Below are 17,273 nucleotides of genomic sequence, written 5' to 3' on the forward strand. Positions count from 1 at the left end.
CAGCCCCCTCTCCTCCTTTAAGATTCTCCTTAAAAACAAATTCTTTAGTTGGCTCTATATCAATGTTGTTATGGACAGGGAGGGGTCGGTTTAAACTGCCCTGATTTCCTCACTACCTGTCTGCAAACAAAAAGGTGTTTATTAAATTCTGATTTCTCCCCTATATAAATGTTTTCCCCAACCTTAAAATTTTGAGTGTTCCAATCTTCTGTGAATAATTCGCACATCTAACTCAAGGTACAATAACATAAAAATAATTGATTTATTTTTACACATACATATACACGAGAGGGATTTTGCAGTGTCTTCCCTTTTGCACTCACAGAATAATTGGGGAATAAGCAAAAAGGAAGAGGGTTCATACAAAATACAAGTTAGAGTTTTGCGTGTGTCCAGAGTCAAAAGTCAAATGAAATGTTCCTTCAGAGGGGATATTGGTTGATTATTGGAGATCAAACAGTAACTGAACTATAAGGTCTCAGGACTGTAAGGGAATCAGCTGGCCCAAGTCTTGACCATGTTTTTGGGTTGTTAAACAACGCTCTCTTGGGCTGGATTCTCCGTTGCCCGAAGCCGATATCGTAATCAGTGATCGGGTGGAGAATGGGCTCCGACTCCCAAATCAGGGCTGGCGCCATTTGGCTCCAGTCAGCCATTCTCGGCCCCCTCTGAAATGGCATCATCGTGTTGCGCATTGCGCGCTGTTGCAATGGCGTTGGCGCGTCATCGGTAATCCCTCCTGCGATGCTCCGCCCCGATGGGCCGAGTTCTCGACCATGCGGGACACGTGTGGTCTCAGTGGTCGGGAACCCAGCGTGGCGGCTGCGGACTGTGTCCAGCGGCGCCATACTCGGCTGGGATCTGTGCCCTGGCCGGGGATCTTCCGCGAGGCTGGGGGGACTGGTGGGGGGTGACCAGGGGATGGCCAGGAAGTGGCCGGTTGTATGGCGCGGCGGCTGCAGGTCGTCGCCGTGCACATGCGCGGCCAGGGACCCGGCCGCTTTTGGCGCCGCAGCTGGCCCCTCATCGGTACCGGAATCGGTGAGGGTTCAGCGCCGATTCTCAGGTCGTAAAACACCCGCAAATTCTCCGTTTGAGCCAGCACTTAGCCGCTGAAACGGAGAATCTAGTCCCTTGTTGAAACTAATGTGTTAGAACATTTAATGCTTCGGCCATTAGCACCATTATTGGAGATTAAGATTTGTAAAGGGTTGTCTCTGTTTGAAGTTGGCTGGAGCAGACTGATCATCTGCTGGGCCATTGTGTTAGCTTCGCTGGAATATTCATGCTGTGCAATGAATGTGTCATAACCCCCACAAGGACCAAGGGGAAACTATCATTGCTCTCCCATGGGATTCCTGGAGTACGAGCTTTCCAGATTGGGGGTGGAGGCCACCCATCTGGGGCTCATTATGATCTAAGATAAAAGCAGGCCCAAATCAGGGTCTGCTGTAGGTAGTTCTCCCAACAAGGACAATATTGGGAATGATATGCTGCCTTGAGCAGAACTTTGCAGATAGTTAAATAAAACTACATTCATTTAGCACCAGCATCCTCTGAGTTATTAAAGCGTGTTACATTCCAGACATTTGAGGTGTTGGCCTTTGTTAACTTTGAAACTTCTAAGAACATTCCGGAAGGCAGAATGTGACCAACTGGAACCATCTTGTCACCTCAGCAATTGTCCATTTGAGAGGTATGTAAAAAATGATTTTATAAAATAGTCCAGCTGAAGAAGATATAGGTATATCTTTTTTCTTCACCTCTCAACCGTGACAATATGAAGAGGCCTCAATTATGATTGCCACCCAGGTCCCCAAGAATTTTTAATCCATGATCTGGTTAATACACCGTGTAGCCTACATTCGCACAGATGAAGTATACAATACCCTTTGTTGTGTGTTTATTCTCTACTTTTTAATGGCACTTCATGGAAGCTGTCATTTATATGGTGATTTTAATAAAATCCTTGTTTTTTGTCCCTCCAGTTTGAGATTATCACTGGCTCATGAGCCAAGTAGCTCATTGGTGGTTTTAGAGTGGGACCACACAGAGCCTGCAATTGGAGTGAAGATTGTAGACTATCTCATCAGCTTGGAAAGGGTCACCATCACCGACCGCGCAGAAATGTCCAAGGTAGAGACAGGTGAGTGTTGAGCATGGTGTCCATTTGGCTGTCAATCAGAAGAGTTAAAACTAGAGATGGATGAAAGTTGTTAAGTAAACGTGATCTACTTTAAAAATGTGTCCTTGAGGTACTTTCAAAAAATACTTGACTGTCCTATTTTAATAGGGAATATACTGTCAGTAACAGAGCAGCTAGAGGTAAAGTAAGTGCACTGGGATGAGCAGGACATTGAAATATTTATTCAGGAAAAAGGTCCTTTACTAGAAATAACAAAATGATCTTTGAATTGAAATGGAGGGCACAATTCTTTAGACATTAAAAGTTGCATGGACAATTCTTAACTTAAATTAACTCAATTTTGACAACAATTTGCCCCACTCTTGACACTCAAGATCTGCTTAGTTGAAAACTTGTCAGCTCTGAACACACTCAAATTTGGCTCAGATTCTGTGCCATTCAGGGGGAATATATTCAGATTTGGTTTCGTCAGTGGTGGACCTGGATGTAAAATAATTTAAGTTTTGTCAACCCATTGATCAACTTGGATTGACATGAGTTCAATTGTGGCTCACTTACTGATCTATCTTCAGTTTTTGTGTGTTCAGAGTCTGCTCAGAAATGGAGCAGGGCCAACTCCACCTCTTCCTGCGCTAGGCCTTATGCAGTTTAAAGTGGTGCACAGAGCCCACCTGAGTAGAACCCGAATGAGCAGGTTCTTCCCGCAGGTGGAAGACAAAATGTGAACGGTGCCAGGGAGACCTGGCCAACCATGTCCACATGTTCTACCGGCCCAGACTTGTCGGGTTCTGGACTGCTTTCTTTGAGGCGATGTCCAAGGTTGTGGGGGTGAGGGTGGAGCTGTGCCCGAGAGTTGCATATGGGGAAGAGGGCCGATGCCCTGGATTTTGCTTCCCTAATCGCACGGCGGAGAATCTTGCTCTGCTGGCAATCGGCAGCATCACCCAAAGCTGCAGACTGGCTGGCAGACCTGTCAGTATTTCTCCACTTGGAGAAGATCAAGTGCACCATCCGAGTGTTGGACGAGTGCTTCCACAAAGCATGGGGGCCATTCATCAGCCTGTTCCAAGACAAAGCAAACAGCAACTAGGAAGAGAGGGGGAGACGGAAAGAGAGAGAGAAAGACAAAGAAAACAGGGAGGTGAGGGAAGGGAGGGAAGGGATCCCAAGGAAGGCACAAATCGACAAATCGAAGCACGCAGGCCCCCCTCCCACCACCAAATAACAAAGAATAAAACCACCAGCCGGGGAAAAAAGGGAAAAGAGCAGAACATGCCTCCAACAGGAGGAGAGTAAAGGGGGGGGAACCACTTGTAAAAACCGTTATACATCAGGGCGGGATTCTCCGACCCCCCTGCCGGGTCGGAGAATCGCCGGGGGCTGGCGTGAATCCCGCCCCCGCCGGTTGCCGAATTCTCCGGCACCGGATATTGGGCGGGAATCGCGCTGCGCCAGTTGGCGCCCTCCCCCCCCCCCCCCCCCGGCGATTCTCCGGCCCGGATGGGCCGAAGTCCCGCTGCTGGAATGCCTGTCCCGCCGGCGTGGATTAAACCACCTCTCTTACTGGCGGGACAAGGCGGCGCGGGCGGGCTCCGGGGTCCTGGGGGGGGGCGATCTGGCCCCGGGGGGGTGCCCCCACGGTGGCCTGGCCCGCGATCGGGGCCCACCGATCCGAGGGCGGGCCTGTGCCGTGGGGGCACGTTTTTCCTTCCCCTTCGCCATGGTCTCCACTATGGCGGAGGCGGAAGAGACTCCCTCCGCTGCGCATGCGCGGGGATGCCGTGAGCGGCCGCTGACGTTCCCGCGCATGCACTGTCCGGCAAAGTCATTTTTACGCCTGCTGGCTGGGCACCAAAAGCCTTTCCCGCCAGCTGGCGGGGCGGAAATCAGTCCGGCGCGGGCCTAGCCCCTCAAGGTTAGGGCTCGGCCGCTCAATATGCGGAGGATTCCGCACCTTTGGGGCGGCGCGATGCCGGACTGATTCGCGCTGTTTTTGGCGCCGGTCGGCGGACATCGCGCCAATTGCGGAGAATTCCGCCCAAGATAAGAACTGGTTTGTAAATATCAGACACACTTGAGCTGCTACTTTGTAAATATCATGTGCCTTATGTGCTAAACTGTTATACTTTTAAGGTTGGAAAATATCAATAAAAATATTTTTTAAAAAAAGAAATGGTGGCAAGGCCCATGCTTAATTGCCCTTGAGAAGGTAATGGTGAGCTGCCTCCTTGAACCACTGCAATCAGTGTGGTGTGGATACACTCACAGTGCTGGTTATATAGGGAGCGCCAGGATTTTGACAAACTGCCAGTAAGAGAATGGCTCGATGTTCAAAATTCAGCATGGTTTGCAACAAGGTGATAGAGGTTGTGGGTTTGAGCAGTTCATTCAAAGCTTGGCGAGTTGCTGCAGTGCACCTAGCAACTGGTGCACTGCAACCACGGTGTTCCAGTGGTGAAAAGAGCAAACATTTAAGGTATGGAATGAGCTGCCTGTCACACTGATTGCTTTGACTTACCCTTCAAGTAAGTGGACAGCATTCCATGACACTCCTGACTTGTGCCTTGTTGATGATGAAAAGGCTTTGTGGAGTCAGGAGTTGAGTCATTTGCTGAATAATAATCTGACCTACTGTTATAGTCTCACAGTATTTATGTGACTGCTCTAGTTATAGGTCAATGGTGCTGTCTCCCCAGCCCCCCAGAATGTTGGTTGTGGGGATTTGGTGATAATAATTCCCACAATGTTGGGAGGAAGTGGTTAGACTCTTTTTTTCAGAGGCAGTGTGAGGAATTGCAAATTGCATTGGCCCTCCGGATGTTTTGGTTTCCTCCCACAGTCCAAAGATGTGCAGGTTAGGCGGATGGGCCATGTTAAGTTGTCCTTTAGCATCCAAAGGTTAGACAAGGTTATGGGGTTAGGGCGGGGATTGGGCCTAGGTAGTCTTTCAGAGGGTCAGTGCAGACTCAATCGCCTGAATGGCCTCCTTCTGCACTGTTGTGATTCTTTAATTATGCAATCATCAATGAACAACCATACGTCTGACCTTATGATGGAAGGAAGCTCATTGATGTAGCAGCTGAAGGTGGTTGGACCTAGGACCACCTTTCTCTGTGCTCGGTATGACTTTAACCGGTGGAGAGCTCGGTTTACTGACTTGTGTTGATTGAAGTAACTAAGATTGAGCCCAGTGGCTATCCTGTGTCGGTTTAAGTCTGGTTGGATTTGGTTCAGTTGTTGACCAGCCTCGATCTCAATACAGATAGGTTTTGCTGCTGGAATTGGGCTCATGAGGAAATTAAATTTGTTGAAGATGAGAAACTTAATTAAATGGTTTTGAAAAAGATTGATAAGTCACTTGAAACAATGGTATTCACTAATTCTTCAACTGTTGTTTGTTTGTTGCTGCAGCAGCTCCCATAGTGTACACAATTGAAGAAATTATAGACCATCATTCGGTAGCTGAATGCTCCTTGAATCACTCCATCTATAATACATCAAGAGGCTCTCTGTATCGTTGCAACATTTGTCACTGACAGCTAGCATTACAGCAGTGTTTGACGTTGATTAAACCTGATTTTTTTGATGGAGAAATCAGGTATTCATGTAGCTACAAACCTTGTCAATAATTCCTCTGATTAAGTGGAGCCTTGATGGGATTTGTAAAATATATCCAAAAGGTAGAAGTTGTTAAGCGTTTCTGAATGATCTTCCCTTCATGAGGAGTATTTCCCCAGTGTATTCATTGTATACGGTATGTTTGTGTCTGCCTGCAATTGTTGCCCAATGTACTTCTCCCTGCATGCAAGCTAATGTCTACTGTGATTAGCATGTGGACAACAAGAATAGATTTGCAGATGTATTTAAGCCCCTGTGAATAGTCACTACTTACTTGCACTGTAATACTGAGCTTTGCAAGCCAAGAGTTTCACAGATTTGAGCCCTGGTCATGTTCAGTTACCTGATTTAAGTTGGAGGAACACCAACGGTGCACTCCCTTGGAGAAAGGAAGGATTTGGAGGGGTGGATTAGGGGTGAGAAATGGTAGGACTCCTGTTCCGGACGGCTGTCCACTGTGGAAATATGCATTTGCTTGCGTGCTAACTGAGAACAGGGTATGGACAGCTGTGACGTCCCCACAGTCCAATAGCCAGCTAACATACATCATCCAGGACCATGAAGAATGAGCAACAGGATGAGAGAGCAAAGATCTGGTAAGTACCGGCTGAACTATTATCGGGGGAAGAGAGGAAAGAAAACAAGGCAGGGGACACCAAGTGTTTTCAGCAAGGTTTGCACCCCATTATGTTATGAACAACCTCAGCAGGAGTGTTTAGCCCCGGGTATTGTTCCTCTCACTGCAAGGTTTGGCTGTCAGTCTTGTGAGTCCTGGCATTGTGCACAGTCATCTTGCATTACAATAAAGAGTTTGAATCACTGGAAATATTAAAAAGGTTCTTTTTGCTCGAGAATCTTAACGTTTGCAAAGTGCCTAGTCCTATCGAGGACTATTTCTGCATCCATTTCCATCCATTCACTTTTAGTATCAGGTCCATTCTCGTTCTCATATTCAGTGGTGAAGACAGATTTCCGGATTTGTCTGTACCACCCAGCCTAAGGACATTATGAATATATTATGTGTGCAGTGGGGGTAGCAAGAGAAAATGAAAAACAGATTAGATTAGGATGGATTCACTGAATCTCTGTGGATAATTGAAGGTTGAAAGACGCTGCCTGCAAGTGAATTTAAGCAGCATGGCTGACCCTTTGGACTCTCGGCTACTTTAGATGAATACATGTGTTTCCGAATGGGTAACAGTCATGAATGACAGTTTTATCCAATCAATACATTGTTTCACAAGCCAGTGAAATTCCAAAGTACCTCGGTTTTGTTCTCTTTATTGCGTGCACCTCTCATTCATTCTTCCAGTCAGTGCTGTCATTTCTTGGCCAAAGAACAGGGGGCCAGCCAAAGTGAATCACAATTGTTGTGTTGATTTGACGGAGTGCCATTTGTCAATTCCTGAAACAGCCTCGCCTACAGATAAAACCTACTTGGTACTTAATAACGCTGCGACCTCTGTGTTAGATTAGATCCAGCACTGTGTCTGATTCTGTTAGTTTGTAGTTCCTTTCAAACATGTAATTGAAAATAAGATTAATCAACAGAAGGAACAGTTGTTTTGTATGGTTTTGATATTTTAAAAAAAGATTGAATTTTGTTTATTTATGAAGAACAGAAAGAGGCATTTGAAGCTCAAACGCGGAAGGATGGTGAGCAGTTAGCATTCAGGGAGCATCCTTATTGGTTGAAAAATATTGATTAAAATTATACAAAAGAATTAGAAGCAGGAGTAGGCCACTCGGTCCCTCGATCCAGCTCCGCTATTCAATAAGATCATGGTTGATCTCGGCCGGAATTCTCCGTCTGTTGGGATTCTCCGTTCCTGCCGAAGGGGCTTCAATGGGAAAACCCATTGACAAGCGTCAGGTAGAGAAAATCTTGCCACCAACGAACGGTGCTGCCAAGAAACACGTGGTTGGGGGACTGGAGAATCCCCCCCTCCGCCCCCCCCCGTGATTGTAACCTCAACCCTACATTCCTGGCTATCCCCGATCACCTTTCACCCTTCCCCCCCCTCCCGTTAATCAAGAATCTATCGAGCTCTGCCTTAACAACATTCAAAGACTCTGTTTTTACTGCCTTTTGAGGAAGAGATTTCCAGAGACTCATGGCCTTCTGAGAGAAAAAATGGCCCTTCACCTCTGTTTTAAATGGACGACCCCTTACTTTTAAATTGCGACCCCTCGTTCAGATTCTCCCACAATAAGAAACATCCGCTCTACACACTGTCAACTCCCCTCAGAATCTTAAAGATTAAAATTATGCTGAAGGTATTTTTTTAAAATGGTCCGTAGAGACCAGGCACATTGGACCTCCTTGCCTCCAGTTAACGTTTGGAAGGTGTCCCACGTGTCCCAGAGCATCAGGGACACTGTCAGCGGGATTCCCCAACCCCCCGCTGGGTCAGAGAATCTCCTAGGGGCAGTGTGAATCCCGCCCCGACGCCGGCTGCCGTATTCTCCGGCGTCGGTTTTCGGGCTGGGTTCACACCACGCTGGTCAGGGGCCGTCGGCAGCGGCCCCCCCCCCCGGCAATTCTCCAGGCCCCGATGGGCCGAGCGGCCATCCGTATTTGGCCAGCCCACCGGCGTGGGTTAGACATGGTCCCACATGGCGGGACCTGGCAGGTAAGTCGGCTGGGGCGGTCCTCGGGGGGACGCGGGGGGGATACGGCCCACAGTGGCCTGACCCGTGGTCGGGGTCCACCGATCTGCGGGCGGGCCTGTGCCATGGGGGCACTCCTTCCTTCCACGCTGTGGTGAACCACTGTAATAGGGGATGTAAGGTAGGACCTGCACTACAGGTTCGCCGGTAGCTCCTGCCGGCTGGCTCCACCCAGCGAGAACTGTATAAATATGACCTCCAGTGCCCTGCCATTTCGCCAGCTGCAGCAGGAGGCCACACATCTGACTGTAATAAAGCCACAGTTGTACCCAACTTTAGTCTTTGTGCAATTGATCGTGCATCAATATATCACAGTCAGATTTTCCACAGAATGGATATCAGAATTAAGCCCGATCGCCTGCAGCTGGATCCGCACTCGCCCGACGCCAGGAAAGACTTTACTCACTGGCTAGCATGTTTTGAGGCTTACATCAAGGCTGCGGACCTCGAGCCAACGGAGGCTCAGAAGATAAACGTCCTGTACTGCAGACTGAGCTCCAGCGTGTTCCCATTGATCCAAGATGCCACGAATTACACAAAAGCAATGGAACTCCTTCGGAAACACTTAGCGCAGAAGGCGAACACGCTCTTCGCCAGGCATGTACACACCACCCGCTCGCAACTACCTATTGAGTCCATTGAAGACTTCTGGCGGGCCCTAATTCCATTCGTCCGGGACTGTGACTGTCAGGCCGTTACGGCCTCCGAACATGCGAATCTCCACATGCGCGATGCCTTCGTGACGGGGATTGCGTCGGACCGCATGCGAGAACGATTAGTGGAAGGGGCCATGCTCGAACTGGCGGAGACGAAAACCTTGGTGCTCGCCATGACGGTCGCATCCCGTAACGTACAATCGTACCCCTCCCACCGCGCTGCCCACCCTTCTACTCCTTCCTAGACCTCGCCGACGACCTCCTCAGCTGGGGCCCTGCCTTCCCAATACGCCTGCGCCGCACGCCGATCCGTGCACCCCAGGGGTCCCCGCTGCTAATTCTGCGGTCAGCAGAAGCACCCCCGCCAACACTGCCCGGCCCGCACTGCAGTTTGTAAAGCCTGCAGTAAAAAAGGGCCACTTCGCGGCGGTGTGCCAGGCGCGTGCAGTCGCTGCGATCGCGCCCGCTATCGCCCCCTTCGCCACGCCAGACGCACAATGGGAGCCACCATCGTCTCCTCCCAGGTCCATGTGCGACCAATGGGCGCCGCCATCTTGTCCCCCTTCAGCCATGTGTGCATCATAAGCGCCGCCATCTTGTCCCGACCCTGCAATGTGCGCACCATGGGCGCCGCCATCTTGTCCCCCACAGGGTCTCCGGACACCCCGACATCAGAACCGCACACGCTCGCCACCCAAAGCATCCGATGGCTACCCGCAGCACGCTACGATGACGCTGGACTAATCTCGCCCGCACAACCTTGCCACCGCGTCAACGACGGTTAAAATCAACGGCCATGCGACCTCGTGCCTGCTGGACTCCGGGAGCACCGAAAGCTTCGTTCACCCAGATATGGTAAGGCGCTGCTCCCTCGCGGTCCACCCTGCCAATCAAAGGATCTCCCTAGCCTCCGGATCCCACTCCGTCCCGATCCGAGGCTTTTGTGCAGTCACCCTCACGGTCCAGGGCGTAGAATTTAGTAACTTCCACCTCTATGTCCTTCCTAATCTCTGCGCTGCACTCCTGTTGGGCCTGGACTTCCAGTGCAACCTCCAGAGCCCCACCCTCAAATTCGGCGGGCCCTTACCCCCCTTACCGTTTGCGGCCTCACGACCCTCAAGGTCGATCCCCCCTCCCTTTTTGCCAATCTAACTGCGGATTGCAAGCCCGTTGCCACTTGGAGCAGATGGCACAGCACCCAGGACAAGACCTTCATTAGGTCCGAAGTCCAGCGGCTGCTTAAGGAGGGTATTATCGAGGCCAGCAACAGCCCCTGGAGAGCCCAAGTGTCAGTGGTTAAAACTGGGGAGAAACACAGTATGGTCGTGGACTACAGCCAGGCCATCAATCGGTACACGCAGCTTGACGCGTACCCCCTCCCACGCATGTCTGATATGGTCAATCAGATTGCGCAGTACCGGGTCTTCTCAAAAATTGACCTGAAATCCGCCTACCACCAGCTTCCCATCCGGAAGTCGGACCGGCCATACACTGCCTTCGAGGCGGATGGTCGCCTCTACCACTTCCTTAGGGTCCCTTTCGGTGTCAGAAATAGGGGGCAAAATTCTCCTACCCGCCCCGCCACATTTCTGCCCCGACCGGCCGGCGGGAGTCTCCGTAACATCGGCCGGTCAATGGGGTTTCCCATTGTGGGGCAGCCCCACGCCATCGGGAAACCCCCGGGTGCCGGCAAAACGGAGACTCCCGCCGGCGGAGAATGACGCCCGGGGTCTCGGTCTGCCAAAGAGAGATGGACCGAATGGTCGACCAATACGGTTTGCGGGCCACCTTTCCGTCCTTCGATAATGTCACCATCTGCGGCCATGACCAGCAGGACCACGATGCCAACCTCAATAAATTCCTCCGCACTGCCACTCTTCTCAACCTGACCTACAACAAAGAGAAGTGTGTGTTCAGCACGGCCCGGTTAGCCATTCTCGGCTACATAGTCCAAAACGGACTTCTCGGGCCCGACCCCATGCGCCCCCTCATGGAACTTCCCCTCCTCCACTCCCCAAGGCCCTCAAATGCTGCCTGGGGTTCTTTTCCTACTACGCTCAGTGGGTCCCAAACTATGCGGACAAGGCCCGCCCACTCATCCAGTCCACCCAATTCCCCTTCGCTGCCGAGGCACAACACGCTTTCGCCCACATCAGAGCAGACACCGCCAAGGCCGGGATGCGCGCAGTGGACGAGTCACTGCCTTTCCAAGTAGAAAGCAACGCTTCAGACGTCGCCCTTGCCGCCACTCTAAACCAGGCAGGCAGACCAATGGCATTCTTTTCCCGCACCCTTCATGCCTCGGAAATTCGACACTCATCCGTCGAAAAGGAGGCCCAAGCTATCGTTGAAGCTGTGCGGCATTGGAGGCATTACCTGGCTGGTAAGAGATTCACTCTCCTTATGGACCAACGGTCGGTAGCCTTCATGTTCAATAACACATAGCGGGGCAAGATCAAAAATGATAAAATCTTGCGGTGGAGAATCGAGCTCTCCACCTATAATTACGAGATCTGGTATCGCCCCGGGAAACTCAACGAGCCCCCAGACGCCCTCTCCCAAGGTACATGTGCCAGCGCACAAGTGGACCAACTCCGGGCCCTACATGACAGCCTTTGTCGCCTGGGGGGTCTCTCAATTGTACCACCTGGTCAAAGCTCGCAATCTGCCCTACTCCGTCGAGGAAGTAAGCACAGTCACCAGGGACTGCCAGGTCTGTGCGGAGTGCAAGCCGCACTTCTACCGGCCGGACCGTGCTCGCCTGGTGAAGGCTTCCCACCCCTTTGAATGCCTCAGCGTGGATTTCAAAGGGCCCCTCCCCTCCACCGACTGTAACACGTACATTCTCAGTGTGGTCGATGAGTACTCCAGATTCCCCTTCGCCATCCCATGCCCCGATATGACGTCTGCCACCGTCATTAAGGCCCTCAGCACCATCTTCGCTCTGTTTGGTTTCCCCGCCTACATCCACAGTGACAGGGGATCCTCATTCATGAGCGATGAGCTGCGCCAGTTCCTGCTCAGCAGGGGTATAGCCTCCAGCAGGACGACCAACTACAACCCCTGCGGAAACGGGCAAGTAGAGCGGGATAATGGAACGGTTTGGAGGGCCGTCCAGCTGGCCCTACGGTCCAGGAACCTCCCAGCCTCTCGCTGGCAGGAGGTCCTCCCTGACGCTCTGCACTCCACCCGGTCACTATTGTGCACCGCCACTAATCACACACCCCATGAACGTGTTTTTACCTTCCCCAGGAAGTCCACATCCGGGGTGTCGCTCCCGACTTGGCTCGCTGCTCCAGGACCGGTCCTTCTCCGTAGCCATGTCCGACTCCACAAGGCGGACCCCTTGGTGGACAGGGTTCACCTGCTCCACATCAACCCTCAATATGCCTCCGTTGAGTTCCCGGCGGCTGCCAAGATACTGTCTCACTCAGGGGCCTGGCACCGTCAGGTTCCATTCCAACACACCCCCCCACCAATGTGCCCCCCCCCCCCCACCTCCCACCGCGCCGCCAATATTGACCCCACCAGACCACCCCCCTCCCCTTTTCCGCACAAGAGGACTTCTGCATGGTCCCGGAGTTCGCTTATGACTGGCCAGCATCAGCACCGCCACCACCGCCATCGGTGCCACCTCCACCACCGCCAGCACCGACTTTGCTGCCACCATTACGCCGCTCCCAACGAAGCACCAAAACACCAGACCGGCTGAACCTTTGACGGACTCCGGATCGTCAACATGGACTTTTCTTTCCCTACTACTGTACATAATTGCACTAATTGTATATAGTTTCACGTCACCCCCGCCGGACTCATTTTTAACATGGGGTGAATGTGGTGAACCACTGTAATAGGAGATGTAAGGTAGGACCTGCACTAAAGGTTCGCCGGTAGCTCCTGCCAGATGGATCCGCCCACGGAGAACTGTATAGATATGACCTCCAGTGCCCTGCCATTTCGCCAGCTGCAGCAGGAGGCCACGCATCTGACTGTAATAAAGCCACAGTTGTACCCAACTTTAGTCTTTGTGCAATTGATCGTGCATCACACGCCGACCCTGTAGGGCTCTGCCATGGCCGGCGCGGAGAAGACAACCCCCTGCGCATGCGCCAGAATATGCCGGCCAGTCTGCGCATGCACGGAACCACGCCGGCAGTTCCGCACATGCGCGAGATCACACCGGCCCTTTGGCGCATGCGCTAACTCGCGCAGTTCCTTCGGCGCCGGTTGGAGCGGCGCCAACCCCTCCGGCGTCCACCTAGCCTCCGGAAGTGTGGAGAATTCCGCACTTTCGGGGGCTATTGACGCCAAGTGGTTGGTACAGTTCGCCTGCCGATGTGGGAACTTATCTCCGGAAAGGAGAATCCCGCCCCGGAACAATGGACTAACATGTGAGGCAGGACAAAACTGTGGGAGAAGCAGACCACGAATTGTGGGTTGGAAGCAAATCAAAGACAATTAATGAATATTGAACTTAATTCTACTCCCTGTCCAGCTTCCTCTTTTCTGCCTGGGGTGCAGAGCTGTTATCTGAACGAGCTCAAGGACAATGAGATTAGATCAACTTGATTTTTATGTCAGTCAGTTCTGGGAGAGCCTGATGCGTACTGTGTGTGGACTCCTTCAAAGTCTGTAAAATGGTCCCGGGTGTGGCTCAAGAAATCCGATTTGCACTGTTGAAGAATGAAAACAGCATGTCTGAGCCATACTCCCCCCTTAAAGAAGGAAAACTTAACCAAAATCTGAAGTAAACCCAGAATATGGTGCAATTACACACAAGTTCCATCAACATCAGTAACGAGAAGACCATTTACAATGTTGAGCACAAACAGGACATAGAATCATAGAATTTACAGCGCAGAAGGGCAGCACAGTAGCATTGTGGCTAGCACAATTGCTTCACAGCTCCAGGGTCCCAGGTTCGATTCCAGATTGGGTCACTGTCTGTGCGGAGTCTGCACATCCTCCCCGTGTGTGCGTGGGTTTCCTCTGGGTGCTCCGGTTTCCTCCCACAGTCCAAAGATGTGCAGGTTAGGTGGATTGGCCATGCTAAATTGCCCTTAGTGTCCAAAATTCCCTTAGTGTTGGGTGGGATTACTGAGTTATGGGGATGGTGTGGATCTTGGGTAGGGTGCTCTTTCCAAGAGCTGGTGCAGACTCGATGGGCCAAATGGCCTCCTTCTATGTAAATTCTATGAAGAAGGAAGTCATTCGGCCCCTGAAGTCGACACCGGCCCCTGAAAGACCACCCTACCTAAGCCTACACCTCCACCCTATCCCCGTAACCCAGCAGCCCCTCCTAAACTTTGGACACTACGGGGCAATTTGGCATGACCAATCCACCTAACTTGCACATCTTTGGACTGTAGGAGGAAACCGGAGCACCCGGAGGAAACCCACGCAGACACGGGGAGAACGTGCAGACCCCGCACAGTGACCGAAGCCGGGAATCAAATCCGGGGTGCTGCCGCTGTGAAGCAGCAGTGCTAATCACTGTGCCACCGTGCTTCCCTTTGCGAGCGTGCCACACTTCATGGAGCTGAATGATAAGAAAACCTTAAATAGTGTTGAATCATTGAAACAATAAGTGATGGGATGAAGGTTAAGGGAGTGACCAAGTCATTTTGTACACAGTCTGCGCCTTTCCCCATTCCGTGTATCCTAAGAGGTCCATAACATGCTCCACCAGAGAGGTGACATGCTGATTTACATCTCCAATTTGCCACATGATAAACTCCTGATCTCAGTTATTGAGGTCCTCCCAAGCAGTTTGAAACTGAAATCAGATGAGTAGTTACCCTTGATCACTTGGATATGTCTCCTCGCAGATTGCAGTTGAGATTAATTGGCTGATTCTCAAAGTAGCTTGCCAGTCCAGACTCTTGGGTATAAAAATAGTACAGCAGGGACAAGGAAAAATAGCAATTACTGTGTGACGGGATTTTGTCTGTTGATATTTTCTGATTTCTCACACCTTTTGCTGAACCATGGAATTCTATTTTACTTGTTATTGCCTTTCTTTGACCTTGTTATCACTCTCTGCATCTATTTTATTTTTTGATATAAATTTAGAGCACCCAATTTTCTTTTTCCAATTAAGGGGCAATTTAGCGTGGCCAATTCACCTATCCTGCGTATCTTTTTGGGTTGTGGGAGTGAGACCCATGCAGACATGGGGAGAATGTGGAAACTCCACACGGACAGTGACCCGGGGCTGGGATCGAACCCGGGTCCTCGGCGCCGTGAGGCAGCAGTGACTATTTTATCTTTATGCTCTCTTTTTTTCTACTCCCCTCCCTTTTTCCTCCATCCCTCTTTCCTTCCGCAGCTCATTGTTCCTTTCCTCCTATCCCCCTCTTTACATTGCCCTATGCCACTCATCTTTTTACCCTTCCTCATTCCTTTAATTTTTCCTCACTCATTGTCTTTCCTTTTTCCTCTTCCCCCTTCCTCCCTTGCTTTCTTCCATCTCTCTTTCGTTTGCTTCCTTTCTTATTGTTTCACCATTTTCCCCACTCTGTTCTTTGTCCATTTCACTACCAGTCGAATGGCAGGTGTTCAGTAATACAGTGGGTTTAAAAAAGTGAGTTAGTGGTTTATTCAGGAGAGCTGAACTCTCCTTTGAACTCAAAACAAACCTCTAAACGAAAAGAGGTAAAAATGTTTTGTTGCAGAATGTATTGTAAAAGCTGAAATTGTCTCTTGTTTCTAAGTCCTTCTTCGATCCATTTTCCTAATTATACCTCAGAACATTTAATAACAGGAGCCAGTTGTGCTGATGTTAAAGGAATTTTTTAAAAGACTGCTATTAAAAGACACAAATATCCACAAAATGGTCATCACTTTTGGGGTACTTTGGGCACATGGTAGAATTGGAGCTTCTGATGTGGAAGATTCTGGAATAAATTATAAAAGGCATTGATTTATGTTTTGATGAGGAACGGGTTCGAACAGGGCCCTGGGTCACTGTTCGTGTGGAGTTTCCACATTCTCCCTGTGTCTGCGTGGGTCTCACCCCACAAACCCAAAAGATGGGCAGGTGTATTGACCACACTAAATTGTCCCTTATCTGGGAAAAAGAATTGGGTTCTCTAATTTAGATTTTTTTAAAAGCAATTCCCCAAAGTGAATGCAGGATAACTTTTGGTATCCCATGGTACATTTCTATAATATTTTATAACCCATTCTGAAACTCGGATATATTTCAACAGTGTTTGCTGCAAGAGAGTGGTTTGAACCCAATACTCATTGATACAATGTCTCATATGAATTTGGATAGTATCTACTCACTTGGTTACGTGCACGGGCTCAGAACACAAAAATAATTCAGTTTTTCTAAGTCAGAAAATAGACAGCATAATCTAAGATTATAAAATATTTAACTGGACAGGTAGAGTGCACCCAGAATATTACTTCAAAGTAAAGTAGGAGGTTAAGAGAAAGGACCTAATTTAAAACTGAATTTAAAATGTACAAAGCTTTACAATTTCCTGAGAGTGACAAATATTTGCTCAGTAGTAGAGGCAAAAGCACTTGGATGGTTCAAAATTGTAATAGGAAAGCTAGAGGAAGAATTGGTACACATGCCAGTCATGATCTTATCCTCAGGATGGATGTCGTAGTGTTCAAAAAGTCCACACAAGCTAAGTTCAGTAACAAAGCTAACATTTATTACACTACTTAATATACAGCTCGACCACTTACTCCTATAGCAAGCAATAATCTATTAAACTACAATCTACACTGTACTAATACTTGTCCCATGTACTCTGTCTTAAACTGTACTCTGCTCTCTCTTACACTCTCTCCCACCCTCCCCCAGAAGCCTGAGAGTCCGTCCTTTTGATAGGTTTGTTTCCAGCTCCATCTAGTGGTCAATTGTGATATTACATTAACCCTTTATATACCAGATATTCTACATAATGTCACACCACCTTCTTTTTGTGAAGATGCCGGCGTTGGAAGATGCTGGCGTGAGCGTAGTAGGAAGTCTTACAACATCAGGTTAAAGTCCAACAGGTTTGTTTCGAATCACTAGCTTTCGGAGCACTGCTTTCGAATCACTCGCTTTCGGATCACTAGCTTTCAGGTCCTGACCTGAGGAAGGAGCAGTGCTCCGAAAGCTAGTGATTCGAAACAAACCTGTTGGACTTTAACCTGGTATTGTAAGACTTCTTACTGTG

At 49.8% G+C, this 17,273-nt stretch overlaps 1 protein-coding gene across 4 annotated transcripts in view; it reads left to right on the forward strand.

Annotated features, from left to right (window-relative positions):
- The window catches only part of astn1 (astrotactin 1), a 4,064,875-nt gene that overhangs the window by 3,817,930 nt on the left and 229,672 nt on the right, over positions 1-17,273 (forward strand). For all 4 annotated transcript variants that reach the window (XM_072511608.1, XM_072511609.1, XM_072511610.1 and 1 more), the window contains one exon: positions 1,989-2,146. In XM_072511608.1, coding sequence (XP_072367709.1) covers positions 1,989-2,146 — 158 coding nt within the window. The remainder of the gene's footprint in view (positions 1-1,988; positions 2,147-17,273) is intronic.

The sequence above is a fragment of the Scyliorhinus torazame genome, chromosome 7 (genome assembly GCF_047496885.1).
Source record: "Scyliorhinus torazame isolate Kashiwa2021f chromosome 7, sScyTor2.1, whole genome shotgun sequence".
NCBI lineage: Eukaryota > Metazoa > Chordata > Chondrichthyes > Carcharhiniformes > Scyliorhinidae > Scyliorhinus > Scyliorhinus torazame.